General features: G+C 39.6%; 1 protein-coding gene across 6 annotated transcripts in view; it reads right to left on the bottom strand.

The window, feature by feature from the left end:
- FOCAD (focadhesin) overlaps nucleotides 1–24714 on the bottom strand; it is a 199885-nt gene that overhangs the window by 88771 nt on the left and 86400 nt on the right. For all 6 annotated transcript variants that reach the window (XM_073345495.1, XM_073345491.1, XM_073345494.1 and 3 more), the window contains 4 exons: nucleotides 22908–23012; nucleotides 22389–22490; nucleotides 19359–19489; nucleotides 16817–16943 (listed from right to left, as the gene is read on the bottom strand). In XM_073345495.1, coding sequence (XP_073201596.1) covers nucleotides 16817–16943; nucleotides 19359–19489; nucleotides 22389–22490; nucleotides 22908–23012 — 465 coding nt within the window. The remainder of the gene's footprint in view (nucleotides 1–16816; nucleotides 16944–19358; nucleotides 19490–22388; nucleotides 22491–22907; nucleotides 23013–24714) is intronic.

The raw sequence follows: 24714 nt of genomic DNA, 5'->3' as shown, positions 1-24714 counted from the left end.
CAAGAATTAAATCCAATAAAAACAAGAATTCAGTGTATTTAAAAATATATTTAGACCAACCACTGTATTACTAGACATGAGATTATTAACTCAATTTATCAAATCAATAGATTGTTAAATATCTCAGGGGAATTGTTTGGAAGATTGGCTTTGGAAACTTTTTATACTTCACTCCAAAAACATTTAGGCCCAGATTCAACAAGGTTTTTAGGCTTATGTTGAACTTTAAGTATGTGAGCAGTCTCACTGAATACATGACAACTTATAAACTTAAAATTATACATGATGGTTTTAAAACAGATTTCAGATTTAGATTTGTAAGGCACTATTAGTTACCTAATTCATTAAAAATAGATTTTAAACTGCATCTGTTTAGTTAATGGGTGCATCTCAAACTCATGCTAATAAAACTTTTACGTTATACCACCATGTATGAAAGGAAACTATGAGAACGGTGTAGTATTCAGGTTGATTTAAAATTTGAGCATACAGCTTTCATAAAGAATATTTAATGCAGACTTTCTAAATAAGGCGGCCATGAATGTTTCCTTGGCTTGGATTCACAGACAGCTCTAGGTATGGTTTTGTTCCTACAGGGAAAGAAATCCAGTTCCTAAATAATTTGCCAATAATTATCATGGTACTTTCAAATCTACTTCCAGAAATTCAGGAGACGTCCTTTTTTTTTTTTTTTTAAATTTCATCCAATGCTCAATCCAACAAAGGAAGAATTTTATGAAAGCTTTGTGCTATGAAAACAGAGCTATCTGATCTTTTCCTAATAAGAGCTAGAAAACTGCTTTCACAATTAAAGAACTAAAGTCAGTGGTGCAAACCTGGCCTGTGTTGATAACTTGCCAAGAGTTGCACAGAATTTGCATATAATTTTACAGTTAAAAGAGGAAGGATGATCTCCTAGGTTACAGGACAGGTCTGGGAATTAGGAGATACCTGGGTTCTGTCTCATTTGAGACGTTGAGCAAATAAACCTTTCCATGCTTCAGTTTTTCCCAACTGTAAAATGGAGTAATTCTTACCTGCCTCACAGGTGCGTTGCACAGCTTAGCCAATGTTTATAAAGCAATTTGAGCTCTTCAGATGGAAAACACTCTAGAAGTGAAATGTATTATTGCTATGTAATTTTATCAGAGCTAAATGCACACATTTATTTTTCGTTTGTGCAGTGGACATAGTACTTTACAAATAAGATAAACAGAGAATGTGCTTTGAAGGCTGCAAGTGATGGCATAAAAATGAGAAAACTGGCACTGCTCCACTGAACCCAAAAATTCTTGATGTCCAGCTCTCTCCAATGTGCGCACACACAGAGAATGCAGTTCCCGTCTGTTAGGTAAGCGTAGTATTTGTTTTTTTCAGAAGCAATTGCTGAATTAAGCAGTTATTTCAGTGACTGTGAAAACACTTTAGAGAACAATTTCAAATCTGTAAAGATGAAGCTTTTATGAATGCCTATTAAGTCCATTTTAGGAACAGGCATATCCACAAATATGTTTTTATGGTAACTAACATTGACAGCTACCGAAAAGTAATCTCACTACATGTTGAGTGAAAATGACAACCCTCTATCCCCATTTTCAAAAACACCATTCTCGAGAATTAGAAAGACCAATTCTACTTCAGTGTTCAAAAAGACAGAGAAATCTTCTAGGATTTGAAGAGGTACAACTTTATGTGCTGGTCATTTAGGAAATGAGGCATCTTGATTTATCATGTGGAGAAAAACAAATATACATTGTGGAGTCTCCTCAAGTACTGTAGTCCAGGAAAAGCACAAAACTAGTAAGTGCAGCAAAGTACACTTTCATGTTGACTTTCCTATGAATCATTTAAGCTCTCCAACTCCAGTAAACCATAACAGGGACAGTACTCTGAAAGCAGCTTCAATTTAGCATATAATTGAGTCACATTCATGTCCAATGGCAGATCACATGGAATGACCAGACATGTTATTTATGTTGTTTATTGAACTTCAAGACAGAACAAGGCAGCAAAGACTGAAAGAACTACAATATATAACAAATGTCTTCCTCTATCAACCAAGTGGATTATTTTTTTTGAGGGTATATATTGCTTCTTTGCTGTTTACCTGACACTGTGTGTTGTAGCCCTCCATATAGTACTAGCTCACATTAAACATGCATAAAAGCCTCTGAAATACAAGTTAATCAGGAAGCTTGAGGTCTACAGTATCACTTATTCTACAGCAGAGCCATGATACCAATATTAGCTGTGAAACAATACCCTATATTGTAGTAATCCCACAGAAGACAGAGCAATGCCATGCATGCTTAACTTAGAAACATATATCATAGAATATCAGGGTTGGAAGGGACCTCAGGAGATCATCTAGTCCAACCCCCTGCTCAAAGCAGGACCAAGCAGCAGTTTTTGGCTGCTTCCTAGAAAAATATTAATAAAATATGGTCCACACCATGCTACCTGGGATCAGTTTATTTCATACTGACTTGTGTTCTGATGCCCTGTACCAGCGATAGAAGGGTTCATAAGAGAATGTCAAACCCAAAAATCAGTATGAAAACAAGATAAGAATTAAAAGCAAACTGAAAATCCTGTTTGGATTAACATGACACTTTTGGTATTTCCTTTGGAACAGTTCTGCCAGGACTAAAATCACAAAAACAAAGGAGGATTTGTATGGATTCGCATAAGGACTCTAATAGCAACACTATACTTCTGCATGATTCTCCCAGGACAGATTTACCAGACAGACCATAATGGTTTGCAATAAGTACGGTAAATAAGTAGCTTAGAGTAAATGCCCTCTCAGCATTAGCATAGCTACCAAAATACACCTTGAGATAGCAGAACATAATGAACATTTCCTCTCAGTAAAAATATAACATAAAAGGGTTGAAGGTGCATGCAGAATGATGGCTAGTTTTCTGAACTCCATATAGTCAAAAATACTTTCAAGTATCATTCAGCTTTCTCAGTTTTGTTTTTAATCTTTGTTCATGTTTTTTCTGTTTGAGTTTTCTTGGTGACTGAAGAGATAGAGAGGAAGATGTGAGGAAAGTTAAGTTATATCTCCTTTCCTTCATTTACAAAGAGGATCTGTTTTATTCTGTATGAAAAAAGTGGCACACAGGATAAATAGGATGGAATATATAATCTAGCCCACTTGTGAGGGATTTGGAAGGGAAATCTGCAGACAGTTCATAGAAGGCTGGGTCTTGAGCAGGTAATCTTAGCATATATCAGAGAACAAGCAAGCTGCATATAACAGAGAACAACACTGCAAGATAAAGAGATTCAGGATACAGATCTTGAAGCAGGATGGCATCTCCATATTCTAAATTAAGAAATCTGAAGTTCTGCAAACTAAAAAAGATGTCTATCCTGGAGAACAGACTGAGTTGTGTTTCAAATCTCCCCTAAATGGAGATCCTCAAGGGCAGAAAGAAGGAAAGTCTTGCTACATTTCAGAATCATTTGAATTACTTATAAGTACCATTAACTCCTGCTGCATCCATCTTCCACCTTTCTGCAGAATGTCTGCAGTCTATTCCTCGGACATCCGTTTACCACTAGTGCCAGGACAAATGTAATTACTTGTGCAGCTATTTTTACTGTATCAAAATATGTAAAGCTATGACCCCAATAATTTTATCAGAATAAATATCTGAGACTGGAATCCACAGAAGGGGTTAACAGCCACTGCTGATACACTTTGAATCACTCTTGTAATGTAGACAAGCCCAAGCTTAGATCAGGCTGTGTTAACTGATATATACTTTGACCTGCTAAAGTGAAAAGGTGTTGCAAAGTGCCTACACTGGCAAAAAGGTGGTTTAGTCCGGGTTAGTCAACAAAGACACTCAACCCATTTTTCTAGTGCAGATGCACCCATTCATGGGCTTTAAATAGGGTTGCCAACTTCCTAATTGCACAAAATTGAACACCCTTGCCCCACCCCCTGCTCCACCCCTTCTCTGAGCTCCCGCCCCATCCCAAGGCCCCCCCATCAATCCGGCCCCCTCCCCGGTCACTCACTCTCCCCCACCCTTATTCACTCGCTCATTTTCACCGGGCTGGGGAAGAGGGTTGGGGTGCAGGAGGGGGTGAGGGCTCTGGCTGTGGGGTTCAGGTTCTGGTCTGGGGCCAGAGTGCAGGAGGGGGCTCCAGGCTGGGGGGGTAAAGCCAAGGGGTTCGGAGTGTGGGAAAGGGCTCCGGAGGGGGTATGGGCTCTGGGCTAGGGGTGTGGGTTCTGGGGTGAGGCCAGAAATGAAGGGTTCAGGGTGCAAGAGGGGGCTCTGGGCTGGGGCAGAAGGTTGGGGTGTGGGAGGTGGTGTGTGGGGTGCAGGCTCCAGGAGGGAGTTTGGGTATGGGAGGGGTCTCCAGGCTGGGATAGGGATGTGGGAAGGGATGCAGGAGGGTGCTCAAAGTTGGGGAAGGGGGTTGGAGCACAGGAGGGGGTGCTGGGAGTGAGCTCTGGGTGGCGTTTACCTCAGGGAGGCTCCCCAGAAGCAGCAACATGTTCCTTGGCTCCTAGGCATACGAGCGGCCAGGCGGCTCTGTGCGGTGCGCGCTGCCTCCACCTGCAGGTGCCGCCCCCGCAGCTCCCACTGGCTGTGGTTCCTGACCAATGGGAGCTGCGGGGCTGGCGCACGGGCCAGTGCGCAGAGCCCGCCCCCCCCGGCTCATCCCTCTGCCTAGGAGCCAGAGGGACATGTCGCCGCTTCCAGGAGCCGCATGGAGCCAGGTAGGGAGCCTGCCAGCCCAACCAACCGGACTTTTAACAGCCCAGGCAGTGGTGCTGACTGGAGCCACCAGGATCCCTTTTTGACTGGGTGTTCTGGTCGATAACTGGACACCTGGCAACCATAGCTTTAAAGCTCATTGTCTACATGTATTTTTTAAAAAAGGCAATTATTCTTGAGTAGTTAGCAGCTAACATCAGCATACTTTTATTTGTTGAACTCCAGTGAGCTTCTAGTCTTACAAACAGCTGACAAAAAGGGAATGCTAATGGCCTAGCACCCAGAATGTGAAGCCAAACCATACTGGGTAGTCAGAAGACAACGTGATAGAGGATGGGTGGTATGACTGATTTAGAACCGTCTTGTGACAATTTGCAATATTGTATGTTGGCTTGGTTTTGGAGGGATGAATTTATTGGGTTATCTCAACAACAACATTTGGAAAAAAAATGGCACAAAAGAATGGCACAAAAAAAGCCACCCCTCAGAAAGCACCTGACAGTTGTTCAGGGACAATATCAGTACCACAGACCCTTAGGACTCTGGCTTAGTCTCCTGCTGAGTCTACAGAAAGGACAAAGCCCAGGAACAGAGAAGAACAAAAGAGCTACAGAGATAGGGACTATAAAGAGAGATGGTGGTTGATCGGAGGAACCAGACAAACACCAGGACCCCCATGGATGTATCTAAAGAAGTTAGGCCTGCCTAGGTCATGAGCAGAGAATAGTAAGCCTTGAGGTAAGATAGCCATGCTTTGCTCTATTGCTAAAATAATAATACTTTTGTTTTAAAGAGATTGTTGAATCATTGTATACCACTGGTCACAAGCTCTCAAAGGAAAGAGCCACAGCTGCCCAAACTCAGTCAGTCCTGTGGTGTAATAATGGTTGATACACAGGGTACCATAGTTCAGAGCTCAGTCTGTGACTGGCATATTTGCAAAATTCCACCTTGAGACAGAAACAAGGCCTGATACCTGAGGGAATGTGCTCACAGGGACAAGTGGTCTGAGGCTGAAAAGTTTTCCATAGCAGTTGATGATAGTTTGTGTTTGACACGATGCAATTACTCAGGAGAAATTTAACACAGAGCTGTTTTGCTGGAGCTCTGAATCCTGTGCTCTGCATCTGTGTAGCAAAACATTCTTTACCTATCTTCATGGATTAAATATTACTGTCCTTTCTTAAAAAAAACACACCTATCAATTGTTGATTCATGTATTAGCTCTATGTATTCAACCCATTATGAAAAATGGATTTTAAAAGCCCTTCTTCTGGTTGAAGTTGAGGGTTACATCTATTGCAAACACAATGTGACCATAAAGGAATTATTTCATTAACATTTGTAGAGTATTTTTTAAAATACTCGTAAGTGCATATTATTTCAGTTCTATTACAGTTTTCTAACCACATACCAACCACACAACTTCTAAATTTTGTAAGCATCTCTAACACACATTGCAAAAATCAAAATCTACTCTGCTCAACTGAATACGGCCATTAATGAAAAATATGCAAGCTGTGCTGCACAGTTTGTAATAAAGGTAAAAGAGAAGTATACACCACTAAATACAGGTGAAGAAAATGTAGGAAACCAACCTAACCATAAAACTTATACATGCTCAGTGAATAGTTGTTTGGATACCAAGGAAACTAGCACCTGCTCATGTACATATGCATGATAAATACAATCTTTAATTACATGATCAAATCATTTATCAAACAATACAATACATGTAATGTTTGCGACACTTTTAGAGACACGATCTCGTACACTACAGTAATTTCATTGTCATAAATACCCAAGTACCATCTAACTTTGACCTTGTTTGACTTCAACTATTCTGTATTTTAATTGTATTATCACCAACTACACATGTATGTTTAATTTAAAAGGGATATTTACTTCTTACTTTCACCAAATATTAGTGTCATACCGTCTTTACAATACTGTGAATCTGTACCTTCAGTTTTGCACAAGAATACCGTGCATAGAATTTACATTTGTACACCACTAATCTGAAATATATTGTTTTATGTCTAACGTCATAGACACAAGTCAACTGGAAACTGATTTTTTCCACAGGCTGACATAAAAATGCTTTGGGTTTCCTGGGGCTAAGTATTTGATTGCACTATATAGGTATAGTGTACTTACAGTAAGATTTATTAACTGAGCCTCATTGATACTGACAGTTATTGAAATATTTTACTTGTCAACTCACATGTGCCAGCTTATAATGCTTTTAACTATAGCTACTCTTAAAGTCAATAGGGCTACTCACATGCTAAGAGTTACAGAGAAGTTTAAGTATCTTGTTGAATCAGGGCTTTAGTGTGTAGTATTCATGTAACTGAATATTGTAATGGAATGTTATGGCTTGCACAACACACAGCTCCATATACATACGTGCAGAGTCACCAGAAAAGTTGTATTAAGGAATAGTTTGAGAAATAAGGACACATAACTGAAAGCAGTATCATACTGCTTAGGACAAATGTGTCAAGATAAGGTTGTGTTCAATCTTGGCTTTAGTGAAACTTGTCTTCTAAGCACTTACCTTCACATTCACAGATATTTTTATATTCAATTTCCTAGGATTTTTAAAAGAAACAAAGGGGTTAGGGGACAAACCAAAAAAAGCCTCTAAAGGCAGTTTTGCTAGTGGAGCTTGGAGCTTCCTTTAACCCACGTAATACAACCCCAACTACCTGCAAGTTGAGGGGACACCCATAACTTTTAGATAATTAAAGATTTGGATAATGGGCACACAGGTACCAGCCAGCTACTGGGCCAACACCCGTGTTATTATAAATCAGTTAGCTTCCCAGAGTCTGCTGGCTACATAGCTCTACTCTTATGCAGCTTATAAGCTCAGCAAGACAGAAACTTCAAGTCCCACTGAACTCAGAAATGTCAACAGGACTGAGTGGCACAAGCGCTCTCATCCTTGAGACACAGAACAAGGATGCTCTTGCCTTTGATGGAGAGGCTCTCCCTTCCTCAGCATGTGGCACTTGGGAGTTCTGCTAAATACTGGATTCCTTTCAGTGGCTCAGTTAACTAGCCATGTATGCAACTAAATACCACATCTTAAATGTCAATGGAATTTTCTATTGCCAATGTTTTCCAAAATTAGAAAAGCACATACTACTCTAATGTCAGAGTCACCAGGCAGCCATCTGAGGCAGGAGCAGATGCAGGACAGAGCAGGGGCTGGCTAGCATGGAAACAGGCACAGTTAGAACAGGAGAAGTCTGGAGCAAGGGTAGCTGGAGCCTTAGTAGGCTGCATCATGGCCAGTCATTGAAAATACTGGCAATGGGAGTGTTCCTGGGCAGGTAGTGATGTTGAACAGACTGGAGAGACTGCTTCACTTAGGAGACTGACTACCTGCCCTGTGATCACCTGAATGGGTCCGGTTCCCTTCGTTTGACCCTTTGACCACACTCCCGTCCCTGTTATTTCATTAGTTGTCCCCCGGATTTATTTGGTGTCCAGGTCCTGTGGATCCCCCTCTTAGGCTGGGTGGGGGGGATCCTTTAGCAGTGGGTGGGCTTTGCCCATCCACTTCCCGGATCCCAGTAGGATCACCTGAATGGGATCCTGCCTGTGGATGGCCTGAACCCTCGTTAATGGCATGGGGCCTATCACAAGACCTGCAGGTAATTGCCTCTGATACTTATCACATGCTCTGGCTCAGGGATGACTCATCTGGTTTAGGCAGGCTCAGAGGTATCACATCCAATAACTAATTAAAACACTATATCTTGAAATATGACTCAGTTATAGGGCTCCCATGACCATTCCATTTGGGCACATGTGCTGAATTCAAGCACCATTCCAAATTCAAAGTAACATGGCAACCCAAGGAAAGGCATAAACCTATATAAATACTCTTTATTCACTGAAATAGCATAGTTGCACAAACAATTATCATAGTCCGAGTCATGATATTCTTTCCAGCCCAGTGGTGTTAATTCAGATTATCATGCTTTGCAGCCATTGAGCCAGGCTCCTCTGCTGCTAACTGACAAAATTAAAACCTTCCCAGTGTCTGATTTGATCTTTTAAAGATCCCTCAGAGCTTCACTGAGATCCTGCAATTCACCCACACTATCCAGAACAGTGCTTGTATTCTGACACAGAACACCCGCAATGGAGTTTTCTAATTTAAAGCAGATGCTCCAATAAGGCACCAATCTATTAGCCCACTGAACTAATCATATCAGCTCAAGTATGAAAAGTGTCCATTTTGCCATTCTATAACCCAAAATACAGGAGCCACTTTTGTACACACATTTGAAAATCTCGCTCTCTGTGGAGAGGAGGTGGGGATGGGGGAGGAAAATCTGAAAATCATGATACTATTTCCAAAGCTCATGTAGTATTGTAATATTTCAAGAGCTATAACATTTAAGGAAACAGTCTAATAAATGTACTAGACATCAAAAGCAACTAACCTTAAACATTTACTGCTGGGTATTTTATATGATTTTCCCTTGATATACTTTTAAAAAAATAATCCGTGTAGCAACAATGATTTTTATCCCCCCCCCAACAAGATAAAAAAGACAAACAAGGCAAAGAAACGCTCTACTTTGCATGCTTCACATATAAACAACATATTGCATACATGCGCACTTAATAGCCTGTTTCCACAGTTCAGATTGTTCTAGGACTTACAAGAAGTGACTTTTTTCCTGGTTTAAACTTCTTGCTGCTAGCAAGCGTACAATAAATATGATGTGTATGTCACAATAATGCAATAAAAAATAGGAGACAATTTAGAGCCCTACATGAGTTGTATCCATATATAACTTAAGAATAATGGAGAGAGGCAAATTCTTTGATGAAAATAAGTCACGCAGGTTCTACAAAAGAAGAGTACATTGGAAGAAGACTTCACAGCTTACAAATTACTGCTTTGTTTTGAGTCAGACTAGAATTTAGAATAGGTCTTGTCTGTTCACAAATACTCCTTGCCCCAGACTTCTGCTTGAGGAAAAGATGATGCAGTGAATTTTCTGACTGGGAAATGGCACCAAATAAAACATATGAATAGATCTAAAAAAGTAACACTGTTGAACCACACTATTAAAAGATCTCTGGAATGTAATAAATATAGAAGCTACAGTCTACTAAAAAACCTTACAGTACACAGCTGTGCACTCTGGCCAGCCATTTATGGGCTTCCAGCTACGCCTTCAAAATTCCATAATAAATTATTTTTATAACCCTTAAAAATGTTAAAATCTAGAATTCTGATTGGCTCCTTTTACAAGGAAATAATTCTCTAGAATTGTCCGACACAGCAGCAGCCCCACTGAAAATCATCCACCCCGTAGTGTTGTGAAGAAACAATGGTGGGTGCGAAGAGAAGGAAGAAGTACTTTGCTCTCCAAACACTTCATTTTTAAAAACTAAATAAATAAGTGGTTATAATAGCAATAACAACCTTGGCATGGCGCATTTCCGGAGGAATAGCTGACTGTGATAAACAGCCTGAGGTGAACTCTCTCTGCCGGTCATGAATCCCCAGGAAATGCCCTGTGCCTCAATAGTTATTGCTCAAGTGTACAATGCTTCTCTTTGAAAAAACAACACCCTCTAGGAACTGAGCAAGATGAAAGAGCTTTTCTTCATGATGCCGAGGCGCCTATTAATTTTTGCCGCAGCAGAATTGTTGCCGATTAGAAAAAGCATGTTCATAAATCCAGACTCTCTAATCTAAAGGCTTTTGGTGCAAATTCTTTGAACATTTGTTTTTGTCTTTATACTCGTTGGTTCTGTTTTTGTTTAGATTGACAGATCATTTCCATCTTGAAAAATTAGCAACCTTTATAATTTATGGGCTTTCAGGATTTCTGGTCAAGTCAGTTTTGTCTTTGCTTTTTTTAGTTTTAAAATGCATATCTCACTGCTGGACAGAACACTGCCTGGAAATAAATTTGCTGGAAAGGAAAGTTTTAGTTATTTAGACCTACTGATCACAAGGAGAGGAGCAGCACTGTGAGAGCATATTTTAATTAACTTTCTGTACTGAACTGGGGGAAGGGAGTGGGAGAAGAGAGGATGGCATTTTAAGTAAATTTACTCCCTGAGACAAATAACACATCCATTTATCGTGAGACCTCATGTGGCTGCTGGCACAATCAGTAGTAATGTGGTTATAAGAATGAACAGTTGGAGGGTTGTATCTCTGTCCCCCCTCCATTTCTCTGAATGCACCCCCCAAACTCTGGCCTCATGCTTTTACGCATCCTGGGATGGAATTCCACAATTCTTCCCACTCTTAGACCAGGCCTGGTGGCACAGTACCTGTATATCAACTATGCTTATCCAGAAAGAAGGGGAGAAGAATAGCTAAAGATAAGCCATGCCTCAGCGAACACTTGAGGGTTGTTACAGGACAATGGCAGAGCCATAGGCTCAGAGGAATCTGCCTTGACCTCCTACTTAACCTACCAAAATGGTTTTAATAAGGTAAAAAGTCTGAGAATTTACAAAAACAAAGGGACTCTGGATGGATTAAAAGGGGTACGCTTGCTCTCATGCTCTCTCTCAAAAGAGGGAGGGAGGAAGGGGAGGTAGTTGTTTGGGAAAACCAGACTGACACAGGCACCCGCTGGGGTGTCTGAAGATGCTAGGCCTGCCTAGGTCACCAGTATGGCAGGGCTTTAGGTAAGATACCAACTAAACGAAGTGGGTTTGGCACCTGCAGTTCTTCCCTTCAGGAGCCTGTGAGCAGTGATGGATACAGTGACCAGACAGCCTTCTTAAACCAAACTGTTGTTTATTCTCACAGTAGGAGTGAAGCAAAAGAGAAAAAGGATTTTAAAACAACAGTCTATATGCACATCTACCTTGCCTACAGCCCTACCATCATGTGATAGTTAGCTAGGAAGGCCTAGCTTCTTCAGACACCACAGCAGAAGCATGTGTCAGTCTGCTTCCCCTAAGGAGAGAGAGACTCTTTTAATCCAGACAGAATCTCTTTGTTCTTCTCAGTTCCCAAGCTTTTGCCCCAGTAGGCTCAGCAGGAGGTCAAGGCAAACTCGTTGGAACAACCCTCAAGTGTTTGCTGAGGCATGGCATATCTTAAGTTATTTTTCTCCCCTGCCTGCTTGTTTTTCCATACAGGCTACTATTAAACAAAACCGACATATTCATACGGTAAACATCCCAATAACCAAGTCAACATATAGCATTAGCCTTCATAGGTTATTACAGAGCAGCTCTACATCCATCACAGTCACCATCTGAAATATTCAGATTATGCACTAAACTACAGCTCCTATTAGAACTTTTTCTAGAACACGCAACTACAGCAAAACCCATCAGACTTACCCTCCATTTCAAAGTGGTATAGTCATTCAGTAATTTAGAAAGTATTTACAGCTGTAGCAACTAAGAGCTATTTGCGAAAATAAAACTGTATATGAACTCACAATGCATTGTGCATAATAAAAATGACCACTGCTGCTATATAAAATTTGTGGACAGCTAAGCTGCAAGAATAACGTAAACAAAACCAACAAAATACACTTTGCACAATGCCCAAAAGTGAGCCAAAAACTTGGGCTTTGGTGAACCACCAAGAGGTTCAAGTACAAAGGCAGAAGTCTTGGGAGCAAGATCACACTCGATCGTAACTGCCATTGTAGGGGAGGTTCAGTCTCTCACAACAGGGTTTCAGACCATTATGGCTATGTTCGCCTTCATGATACAGCAGGTGCCTCACTAGTCTCATAAACTGAAAGTCCTATATTTGCATGTCAGAGAAGACTCTTTGTTGACTACTTAGACTGTTTTCTATTTAGTCTATGAGTTCTTAAGAGCTCTTACAATCTACAGGGGCTGTTAACATTTGTCTTACTATATGCATATAGAAAACTTAGCACACTGTTGCGTGAATAGAAATTGAAAATGTATAGAACCTTTTTCCAAATAAAAAGCCAAGTTTGTTGCAAATAATATTTAAAGAAATACAGTTTAATATTTACCTTTGTTCTGAAAAAATGTTAAGCCCAAGAACTAATGGAGTTTAAGAAAAAAAAACTTTCATAAAAAAATGGACTCCCCATTTAAAGCACACTGTTGAATTAAAAGTCAAATTGAAGCTAACTATATTTTTATTACTACTTATTATATTATAGAGACCATAAGTGTACTAGCTGCCTTGAAGTATAAAGAAGATATGGTCAGTCTTCATTGCTGTCCTTAGGAAATTACAAAATAAATTCAGATATGATGTGACAAAAAGAGTAACAGAATAACAGGGTTAGGAAAAGGATGGATGGGGCAAAAAAACAGGGTTACACCAATAAGACTGTGCAGTTACTCAACAAAAGCTAGTGCAAAGCATGGTGAAAACTATCATAGGGGAAGTAACAATGAACCAAATCTTTAGGTCGCCTAACAGTGAAAGAAGTAGGGATGTTAGGGACAAAAGAGTGTGTGATCATTAATTTGAGACTGTAGCATAATGTACACACATAACAAAGATGAATTAAGGTTGGCCATACTAACTTAATTCTGGTAATTCCTAACCTTGAAGTGCTTGACTTTTCAACCTCAATGACTATATTTTTACATACTTTTTGGTATGTGAGTTGAATGAGGAGAAGGTAGTGGGCTTGCACAAAGCAGAGAGACATTGGTGGGAGTAGCAGATGAATGCAGAATGGAGGCTGTCAAGCACCTCTTTAACCTTTCAAAAAGTCTCCAATTCCCACCAACCAGATGAATCAAAGTTCTCCATACTACTCGGGAGACATAGGCAGGTAGGATTTCCAGTCCCACACTCTTGCTTACTCATTCTGAGAGTGATAGGAATGCTGTGGATGGAGCACACTGCCCTGGGAGGGCTGCAATTGGAGTAAGGAGGAGAATGCACCTTGCATCTCTCACTAGCAACCCTTCTGGACAATTAAAGAATAGCATCTGTACTCCTGGCTGAAGGAGCTGAACATAACTAAAACATCAGTAGCTAGGAACACAAGACTAAGAAAAATACCTGAGTGGTGATGATGAATCAACAGGACTCAATAAAGGACACAAGGGAAATCTTAACCCAAGGGGAAAAAATTCAAACCACAATCTTAGTTTCTCCATGTATTAAGAGTAAAAAATGTGTAACCTTAGTTTTAATAGCCAAGTTATTAATGCACACTGTTTTAAGACTGTCCAACATTGCAATTTCCACTAAACATCCAATTCACTGGTTAGCATAATTTATCATCTGCATAATTTTTATTTCACTATACTGCTCCACTTTGCCAGTTTCCTTTTTTTGGTCAAAGACAGACGATAAATGTGGACTTGCAAAGCAAACAGCAAGAAACCACTTCCAGAAACAGCCTGGAAGAGGTTTTTAAAAAACAACAACTATGCTTAGCATTTTCATTCTTGAATCTTTCTTGGCCTGCCTACAACACTTTACACATGAAATCAATTAGAAACCAGGATAGACGGCCTCTCAGAAGTATGCGGGCTTCTGTTGAAATCATGCTGGCAAAAAAAACAAAAGATTCGCCCACAATTAGTAAATGTGGCCTGGCAAGAACTACTTTGTATATTTTATAATTTTGACATGCAAGTCAGTGCATACTATAGATTCATTTAAAGGTCTCTGTTACACAAAAGCAAAAAGGAAGATTTAGCCTTCTTCATAAATCACCCAAATGCAAACCCAATGCTCTAAAAATTCATGTAAAAAATTCATGTACAGTGGTACCTACTTTATGTATACATGGCATACCAAACAATTATTACATCCAACTCAACTGAAAACTATTCTTCTGCAATTTTTAGACCAAAATATTAGTACTACCGCAAGTTTTATTATAAATTCACTTATACAGGAACTTTCACTTGAGCATCTCAAAAGGCTTTACAAACATTCATTAAAGATCAGACCACCTTCTTAAGGACTCAACAATGTTTTGCGCCAAAAGCCCACATACATAGTTGTGCCATTGGCTCAAGTGCAGACTAGGAAGCAGATTCTGAGTGTGCCTTATGCCTCTCCTGCAAGGGCACACAGGACAGGTCACAATCTCCACCTATCTCAGGACTACGGATCGAAAAGTTGGGACACAGAGAGGTTAAGTCACTTGCCCAAAATCACACTTTTAGTCAGTGGCAGAATGAGGGAAGAACCAAGAAACTCTGACTAACCACCAAATATTTAACCAGATGTTGGTTCTTAGCAGCAGCTTGGAGTCTGTTGTTTTATAAAGGTGTTTATTAATTAAATTGCATGCTGTGTCTCAAGTTTTGCTCTGGAGACCGACGTTTAAATACTAATTTGGGAAAAAACTGTTTTACCCTCATTCCAAAAAATGGTTGTCCATACCACTAACCCATACAAGAATTTTCTATGATATGCCCAAGGCACAGAATAATGTGATAGCAGGCCTGGTTCCCTAAGCCATGACACTCGTGTGAAGTTGATGAAACAAAGTAGTAAATCAGGCACACTAAGGCTATGGCTACACTAGAGAGCTTGCATCGGGGCAGCTGCACTGCTGTAATCTCTCTAGTATAGCCACTCTAAGCTGATGGGAGAGCTCTGCTGCCAACTTAATTAACCCACCCCCAATGAGCAGCAGCAGCTATGTCAGCAGGAGAAGCTCTCCGTCAACATAGCGCTATCCACACCGGTGCTTAGATCAGTGTAACTTATGTCACTCGGGGGGGTGGCTTATCCACACCCCTGAGTGACATAATTTCTTCCAACGTAAGTGGTAGTGTAGACATAGCCTAAGTGTCAGGACTTGAAGCAAAATTAGAACAGCGGTGAGAGGAAGATTTTAGTGTGCCACACAATGCTTATTTCCTTCCAGGAAAATAAGGCGCTCACTTTCAAGTACCTGGTGGTACCTTGGCCTACCATCTCTCACCAGTGGCATAACATCAGGAGTGCTTCCTTCTTCCCAAAGCAGCTCTTTGGGACAGCCTGTATGGGGCGGGGGGAACACATCTCACATACAGAGTCGCAGCTTGGGCATTGTTTTGAGACTCTCTATCCTGCATGGCCTAGCAGTATTCATAGCCCCTGCCTCCAAATCATAAGAGAGAAAATACAATCTAAAAATGCTAGTACGGGGCAAGCTTGTTTAAAAAGTAATTTAGTCTAATGTTGAAAACGCATTGATAAAGTCAAAAAGGATGATACCCCACTTTAAAAGAAAAGTTTCAGAGTAACAGCCATGTTAGTCTGTATTTGCAAAAAGAAAAGGAGGACTTGTGGCACCTTACAGACTAACCAATTTATTTGAGCATAAGCTTTCGTGAGCTACAGCTCACTTCATCGGATGCATACTTTCCACAGTATGCATCCGATGAAGTGAGCTGTAGCTCACGAAAGCTTATGCTCAGATAAATTGGTTAGTCTCTAAGGTGCCACAAGTCCTCCTTTTCTTTTTAAAAGAAAACTCAGTGATCATTTTCTCTTTAACCAGATGTTGGTTCTTAGCAGCAGCGTGGAGTCTGTTGTTTTATAAAGGTGTTTATTAATTAAATTGCAGGCTGCTGACATTATTATTTAACATGTACATATTGTGGTAGTGCTTAGAATCTTCAACCAGATCAGGGTTCCATTGTGCTAGGCTTAGTACAAGCACATAGGAACTGACAGTCTCAGTCCAAAAGAGCTTACAGTCATAACAACATAATGAAAGACATACGTGCATGAGACAGTCAAAGGGACCAGGTTTAGAGACACAGGGTAACAACAATAATAGGATGTGTGCACTTCTTAGCCAATTAGGACCAAGCCACATCTAAAATGTGAAGGAAAAATCCTTGAGGCGACATCTGCCTGTTGATAGACAAAAGAGCTGTGAAGGACTTAAAATTCCTGGCTCCTTGTTGGAGGGATATCACAGCAACTGATCAGGGAAACACTCAGATTAAATTTCCCAGTGAATAATTAATAAATAGGAAAAGATAAAAGTTTAATTTAACAGAAGGAAACATGGTACTATTCTACAGCAACGCCTGCTAGAAAATGGAAACGTGCAATGAAGAGCAGTACTCAAAAAAAGGACAGTCCAAATTAACCTTACCTCAGCTTGGCAAAGTGCATGAAGACCTTGTAACACTAAAGCAGCAGGTGTGGCTTGATCAGGTTTTGTGCATTCATTCAATACCTGGGAAATTGCAGCCAACATATCAGCTCCATGTTGATATGGCCTAGTGGAAAACAATATTACATGAAGGCAGAGTACTTTAAAAAATTCAGTTCCACCCCTCAAAGCTTCTTGACATGTAGAGAAATATTTCCAAGCACATATTCTTCTACACAGGACTGCTTCCTATTTAACACTTAATGACTATTTCTTTAAGCAACTTGGATAAATAAATCATCTGACTGGATGATGTAAGTACAGCATGTTTAGGCTTTCTAAGTTTTCTTTCTATAGCCTCTAAATCATTTCCACTGTGCTATCACAAATCCCATTTAAACTTTCAACTCTAATTATAGCATTCACTTGGCAGCGAATATTACAGTTACATTGAGACTTCTTTTATAACCCAGGTTTCAGATGCTCATAACTTCCCCAAAAAAATTCTTTTGGCTGAAATAAACCATGATCAAAATAAATCACACATTTTTCTACTCTAAAAAGAGTATGGTTTTTTTCTGTGCCTTCATAACTCAGACAGTACTGAATGTCACAAGAGGTATGAATCATCCCAGGTATGTGGTCTTCACACAAGACTAGTCTCCAGGTAGGTAAGTGGAAGTGGGAGAAAAGACCCCACAACACTTACAAGCAACTGAAAAAACTAGTTTTGCATGAACAAGGGAAAAACTACTTTAGGTTTAAAGACAATATTTTTAGGAGTATGGAATAATGTAACTATATAACACTAATGTTCATGGATTTTAAGGACACAAGCCATTAGCTCATCTAGTCTGATCTCCAGCATAACACAGGCCACAGAATTTCACCCGGGGTATGTCTACACTGCAGCGGAGAGGTGTGATTCCCATCGCAGGTAGACAGATGTGCACTAGGTCAGCTTGAGCTGGCACACTAAAAATAGCACCATGGAAAACGCAGCAGTGGCATAGGCTAGCCACCTGAGTCCAAGCCCACCCTGGGTCTGTGCTCAGGTAGACATACGCCTGGTTATCCCTGTTCTGAGCCCAATAACTTGTGTTTGACTAAAGCATATTTTCCAGAAAGGCATCTGGTCTTGGACTGAAGACATCAAGGGAACCTAAAATTCACTTGGTAGTTTGTTCCAATGGTTAATCTCCCTCCCTGTTAAAAATGCATGCCTTATTTCTAATCTGAATTTGTCTGGCTTTAGTTTCCAGCCATCAGTTCTTGTTATGCCTTTCTCTGCTACTTTAAATGTGTAGACTGAATTTCACATGGTTTAAGAATCTGAACAGAGAAAGTGGTTCTGCTCTGAAATGTTACTTTATAAAAATGGCATTGTGGAGGTTCTATGTTTGTATCTCAATAACTCTACATCAAATGGTCTCAATTTACAAATTAAAAACTGTCAGCCCTGCCATCAAAACCTGGAACCTGACAGTAAAAATGGGATCCCTCTGGCTTATGATGAAACACCAAGCTAAAGATTCTACAATCAGAATTTAGTTCATTATTTGATTAACAATGCATGAGCCAAAATAAAATCCATCTCACCCTCCAGAGATGTGCTGGCTCTTCAGTGCAACCAAGAATCAGAAGTACTAAAAACTTTTTTCAGTCAATAAAGTAAGCAGCTATGTCTCAAAATTTACATATGGAGTAGGAATGAATAAGAAGGAGCCTTTTTAATATAGTCACTCTTCAGTACATAACTCCCATGTACAGCGCTGATTATGCAGACATTAAAGTATACAGTGAAATTAGAACAGAGGGTTTTTTCCTTTAGAAAAAATAACAAATTAAATACAAAAACTTACATTAATATGTTAGGATTATAATTTTGTCCACTCAATCAGGAAATGCAGAAGTTATGGTCCTCAGAGTAAGCTCAACAAGTCAGACTGATTTGTGTGTGGATGGAAGGGGAGGTTGGGGTCAAACCTGAGATGGAGCCTGGCCTTAATATGCTGTGTAGACATAACCCCCGATGTCCAAGAGGACAGTTGGGGTGTCAGCTAGCTGCATGGCTCATTCATTTCCATATCTAAGACAACATTCAAACAGTGTTTCTATATCAGCATATTAACGGTGGACAAAACACAAAGTTGAATCCATGTGGTATGATTCTGGCTCTTCCATTGTGGACGCCAAGTAAATTTTGCACAAATGGGATGTCTCACTTAAACTCTGTCACAGAAAGGCCTGAAAAAGCAGAATTCCTTTGTAAACCCTGATAGGAAGCACTGTGTTTTATTTATATGTGCTTCCTATCAGGCCTTCATATAGTCCCATTCTGTTCATATTAAAAATACATGTATACACATTATACTTACTAGCTTCTGAAGTATTGCCTAAGACAATGTGTATTTATTACAGCCCCCATCAAAAACCATAAGCCCCTCAATTAAGATAACAGGTTCATCAGAAGTGACCAGCACAGCTTTCCTTTAAACACCCTGCACCTTCTCTAAGTTGGATAACGAACACTCATTCTTACCTCTGCCTGCATATATCTCTGATGGAAGCAGCTTTAGCTATCACCTTTTCCCACAGAGTATCCTTCCCAATGGACAAAGAGGGCATATCGGACATTGCCATGAACCTCTGCAGTTCTGGGTAAACCCGATCCTAGAAAAAAAACATTTAATCTTTAAAATATATAAAGAAGTTTCTAAAAGTTGGTGACATGATTTTATGCTGCTAAAGCCTTTACACAGCTTCTAAAGGAACATTTACATTGCAAATCACATTGCATTTTGGTTCATCAGTGGAGAAGAATACTGTGCTGTGATTTAAGTGGCTTCTTTGCACAGAATCTATACATTTTTCCCCATAAACTAAAAAGTAATCTATTAACATGCAACCAAATAGAAACGACTTATCACTCATTGCATAATGCATTGAAAGCATCAGAGTAAAGTAGTATAAATACATCTTTCATAAACAAAATTATTTCATAATTTCATTCCAAGACTCAATGAGATGCATAACAGGCTCCATGAAAGACCAACTGTAGATGCTGTTCAATACATCAGAATTAATAAATGCATCACTGACACAATTTGCTTTCCACAGCTAATAATCAGGCACTAGTATAATCAATCATTCAAAATGATGTACTTTCCCTACTAGGGGAAAGCATGTAAAACAATATCCACTGTAGTTTATCTTTGGGAGACTGTGTGACAAGCGGGAACCAGACACCTGTGACCGAAAGCAGCCCTGTATCCACACCCTACCCAACACTGCAATAATCTTTCTGCAAATATGCCTTGTGAAGTATCATTTGAAAACTAGTAACTTGCTCATCAAAATCATCATGATGAAATGTATGTAGCAACATTATAGGTAAATTCCCCTATATGATAATGTTTCCCTATATTCAAACCACACAGCCCTGACTAGGCAAAAGTTGTTAAGAATGTTGATCCTAAATAAAGGAATGTGTGTTTACCTCAATTTACACAAGTAGTAACTGGGTCTTTGAGACAACAAGAGGGGTAAATGGCAGGAGACAGGGCAAATCTGCATTTCAGCATAGTGGAGAAGAAAGAGCATGGAGCCACTTTCACCACCAGACTCCAGGATGCCTTCTTTACTGTTTGAATAAACTTGCTTTGAGGCGTAAGCCTCAGAATAATCCACTTCAAAGGGTGAGTGGCCCATCCACGTGAGGGGCAAAAATACCCCAAGGCATCTTTCCCAATCTCTCCCTCTATCTCTCCCTCTTTCACCTAAGGGGACAAAGGAACCAGCCCTTTGAGTTTGGGGGAGCTCCTGACCTGAGAACTTGATCAGCAATGTTGCTGAGAACCTGTGGTAAGGATTTTACCTTGAATCAAGCCTAGCTTGTTAAGTTTTAGCAACCAGAAAGCATTTTACCTTTAGTTCTCTTGTAACCATTTCTGACTTTAATACATTATACTTGTGCTCATTTAAAATCTCTGTCATTAAATAAACTTGTTTTTTTAATATAAACTAATCCAGTGCTGTGTTTAAACTAAATTGCTTGGTAACTCCATTTAATGTAGCAGAACTGTCAAATATTGACCCTTTACAAGGGCAATGAACCTATAATATCTGAGCTACCCAGGAGGGAGCTGGACAGAGCTGAACACATGTTTTTGCCAAAATTCGGGACTGGGAGGATGTTGTGGTCACCCTGGAAGTAGTAACCAAGGCTGGTGGAAGGCAGATTTTGGCTGGTGTGTTGCTGACAGGCTGCTGGAGTAAGAGTTGCTGGACCAAAGCTATAGCTATACACAGATACTCAGGATGTGACCCATGCTGGTAGGCTGTTTGTGAGCGGCCCAGGCTTGGAGCTACACCAGGAAAGCATTGTGTGGCACCCCAGGTTGCAGAGCAGGCAGTGACAACCCCTCACTGGTGTGGATTGTACCCTGAAATGTGACAACATCTCTCAACGGGGAGAGGGTGTTGAACCCCCAAAGAATAAACAATAGAATCAACTGGTTGGATACAATGTTATTGATTATAAAATGTGTCAGGTACGGTCTTTTATGAAAGCTTGTAATGTTCTGAACATGATGGTCATTATGAGATATGCATATAAACTGTAGTAATGAATTTATGTAGTTGTGTAGATAAAAAAACTATGCTCATAATTTGTGCTGCAACATTCAGCGCTTCCTCACAACAGGCAGGGAGGGGCTGCCTCCCCAACCAGACAAGATTTGCTCCAAGCACCAAACATTGTACAACCCAGGAAAAGGCAAATGATAGACCATTAAAATAAATGGAAAAGCATTGAAACTGAAAGAAAACCCCAGCCTTGGAAAAGTATGAAAGGAAGCAGTTTCCCCCACTCTGACGAACAAGAGAGAAAACAACAGGCCTTTTTAAAGCAAGCTTGTGTCGGAGGTTTGACATCCAGAAACTGAACGCCAGTATCTACACGAGGTGCAGTCCTTTGAGTGCTGGATCCCCTCTATGACAGGGGCATGCTGAGAAGCTGTTAGAAGGCAATAGGTAACACTTATTAGAAAGGGGAATTTATCTAATATAGAAGTGCAAATCTTGAAGTTGCATCTTTATGTTTATTTTCTATGTAACTTATATGTGTTTGTTTACCTTGCTATTTCATCTTGAGTCCCTGATTTTTCTATGAAATTAACCTTTTGTTTATTTTTACCCCAAGCAGATCTCTATTGTGTAAACTGTGTGTTGTGTATGTACCAAATCTGGATAACTGGGGAGGGTTTCACTCCTTTGGGGGTGAAAAACCAGAGGGGGAAAATCCAAGTGTCTGGTAGTTAAGAACTAGGGGTAGATAAACTTAGGGAGACTTGGGACCAGAAGTGTTGTTGAGGTCACCATGCAAGGAATAACTAGGCTGGCGGAAGCCAGAGTGAGGCTTTTATGTTTACAGGCTGGCTACTGGTGTCAAGGCTCTGAGCCATAGCAGCATGGCATTAAGCACCCAAACTTATAAGGCAGACAGTGAAAGAACCCTTTATTGGTATGGATGATTTCCAAAACATTACAGACTGCACAACTTTTTTCTAACCTGTTTCTCCCATAAGGACGTCATCAAGCGTAAAGTAATAGGTCTAAGCTTTGGCGTGCTCCCCAGCACCTGTATCACATGCAGAATCTGAGCGATGCAGACCTGAAAGAGATTTTTCACCACATGCATTTGTTATTTTAATATCGATGAACAAGGAGATGCTTCATTTGTGTCAAATATCTCAAAGGCCACAGCAGCATCAAAAAGAAATGGGGAGTCATTTTCTAACAGATTTTGGTGCATAATGATCCTAAAAAACATTTTCATGAGATATACAAATACACTATAGATAGTTAAAGCACAATACATAATTCATCCCTTAAAATTAGTTGTCATATTCCCATCATAAATATTAAGTAACAAGTTATGCAGAAACTCACAAATCACTTATAATTTTAAGCAAGTTATGCATATCCATGTCTACATTCACTCATTCAATGTAACTAGTGACTTACTAATACAAAATTCCCTTTATTAAAAATCATTTTTGGATGAAGTATGATTTCTATTCATACTGACCTTGTGTACACCCAGAGAAGGCAAAGTATATAAAATATCCCGGTACAAAAAAGGCTCCAGTGGCCTTCCCAACTTAAACATCAGAACTGGGATTAGATTTGGGACCTAAAATAAATGGAGAACATGTAATACATACAAACACCATTTGTATTAAAGAAGCCAATTGTCATGACATGGTTAACAGACTATGTAAAGACCAAAAATAAATCCGAGTAAACATGCACCCCAACACTCTTCTTGCATTAAAATAAGGGGAGTGGAATTAAAAAACTGACTCTTCATAGGATTCATTTAGAGCTTTTTTTAGTTGCTCTCTTGGAACCTACAAGTCCTGTACCCTCAGCTGACTTAATGGGGAAAAAAAATCAAACTATTGGCAATAAATGTTAGGCTAATAAAAACAGTAAGAATCACAAGCAACTCTTACACAGCCATTTTCATCCATAGATCTTAAAAAGACTTACACAGGTTGATGAGTTAATAAGTAGTAGATTAGCCTAATTTTACGGATGGTAAAATTGAATTACTGAGAGGTTAAATTATATGCTCACGGTCACATGGCAAGAAAGCAGCAAGAACTAAAGCCAAATTTCAATTCCCAGTCTCATGATCTAACCATTGGACAAGAATGCTCCTCAGCTACACCACCTCACTTCCAGAAGCAAAGCTTAGTTGAAAGCATAACCTTTGTTATACCGCATAGTACAACACTTCACACAGGTCAGTCTTGAAAACTTGCTGAGGCCTCAGAGTATTTAAAATATTCTTCATATTCAGAACGTAGAAGTATACGGAATACCGAAAATACGGAGGTGAGGGTAGCAATTTATTTAAATCAAAATTAGCAAGCTTAAGGGTCACCAGTTTATATTTCATTGTTTTCATAACAATTAACACAAATTTTCAGTCTTGTTGGGCACAAGTAAAAATTTAAAGTCTTCTCATTGTTTGCTTACAATAAAATGGCCTCAACCTCTTGAGTGCACAGATCTAGTGGAACCCATAGAAAAGTTCTCAATTTCTCTTTATCTAGCTTGAATAACAAATTGATTTTAGTTTGAAACTTTCATTCCAAACTTCCATTGAAAGAAACAGAAGATACATCAGAAAAATCCACATACCATGTCAATGAAGAAAAAACTGAAATTTGATTCTGTCATTTTACCAGAATTCTCATGACCCATGACCCTGTATCACAACTCTCAGCATGTATGAGTTTACAACATGATTTACTGCATTTTCAAATGTCTGGTAGCATTCTCTAAATATTGCCCCCACAAAGTGACAATGAAGAAAAAGGAATGTTACTTAACCCTAAGTTCCCCTTTCCTTCAGATATCAAATAAAATACTGTCTTATATTTAACCATAGGAGTTAGCCTTTCATGAAACAACCTGCATCAGGGGATCCCATCATTCTCCTAGAGCAGTAAGGCACGTTAGGAAATTCAGTATTTTGTAATATGTGGATTTGATTATTTCCAAGTCTTTTGGCTTTTAAACAATTATTTTCATTATACTGTCACTGGAGTACACAGAGCTCTCCATTTCGGTCTTAGTATTTGCTTCTTGAGTGGATCACTGTTCCAAATTTTCTCTTTTACCTAAAATTACTGTAACCTCATAACTTTTTCAATGAACCCAAGATTGGACAATTTTGTTGGCCGGAAACATGAGGATAACCTGAAACCAAAACCTATACTTATTAGCAATGGGTAAATAGGCTCAGATAAAAGACAGAGCAGCCCTAACCCTAAATCCCTCAAAGTAGTAGTAAGTCAAACAGATCCCAAACCTCTCTGAAAAAA

This window comes from Lepidochelys kempii, chromosome 5, assembly GCF_965140265.1.
Source record: "Lepidochelys kempii isolate rLepKem1 chromosome 5, rLepKem1.hap2, whole genome shotgun sequence".
Taxonomy (NCBI): Eukaryota; Metazoa; Chordata; order Testudines; family Cheloniidae; genus Lepidochelys; species Lepidochelys kempii.
The sequence above is the reverse complement of the archived record's forward strand: the minus strand, read 5'-3'. Positions and strand labels throughout refer to the sequence as shown.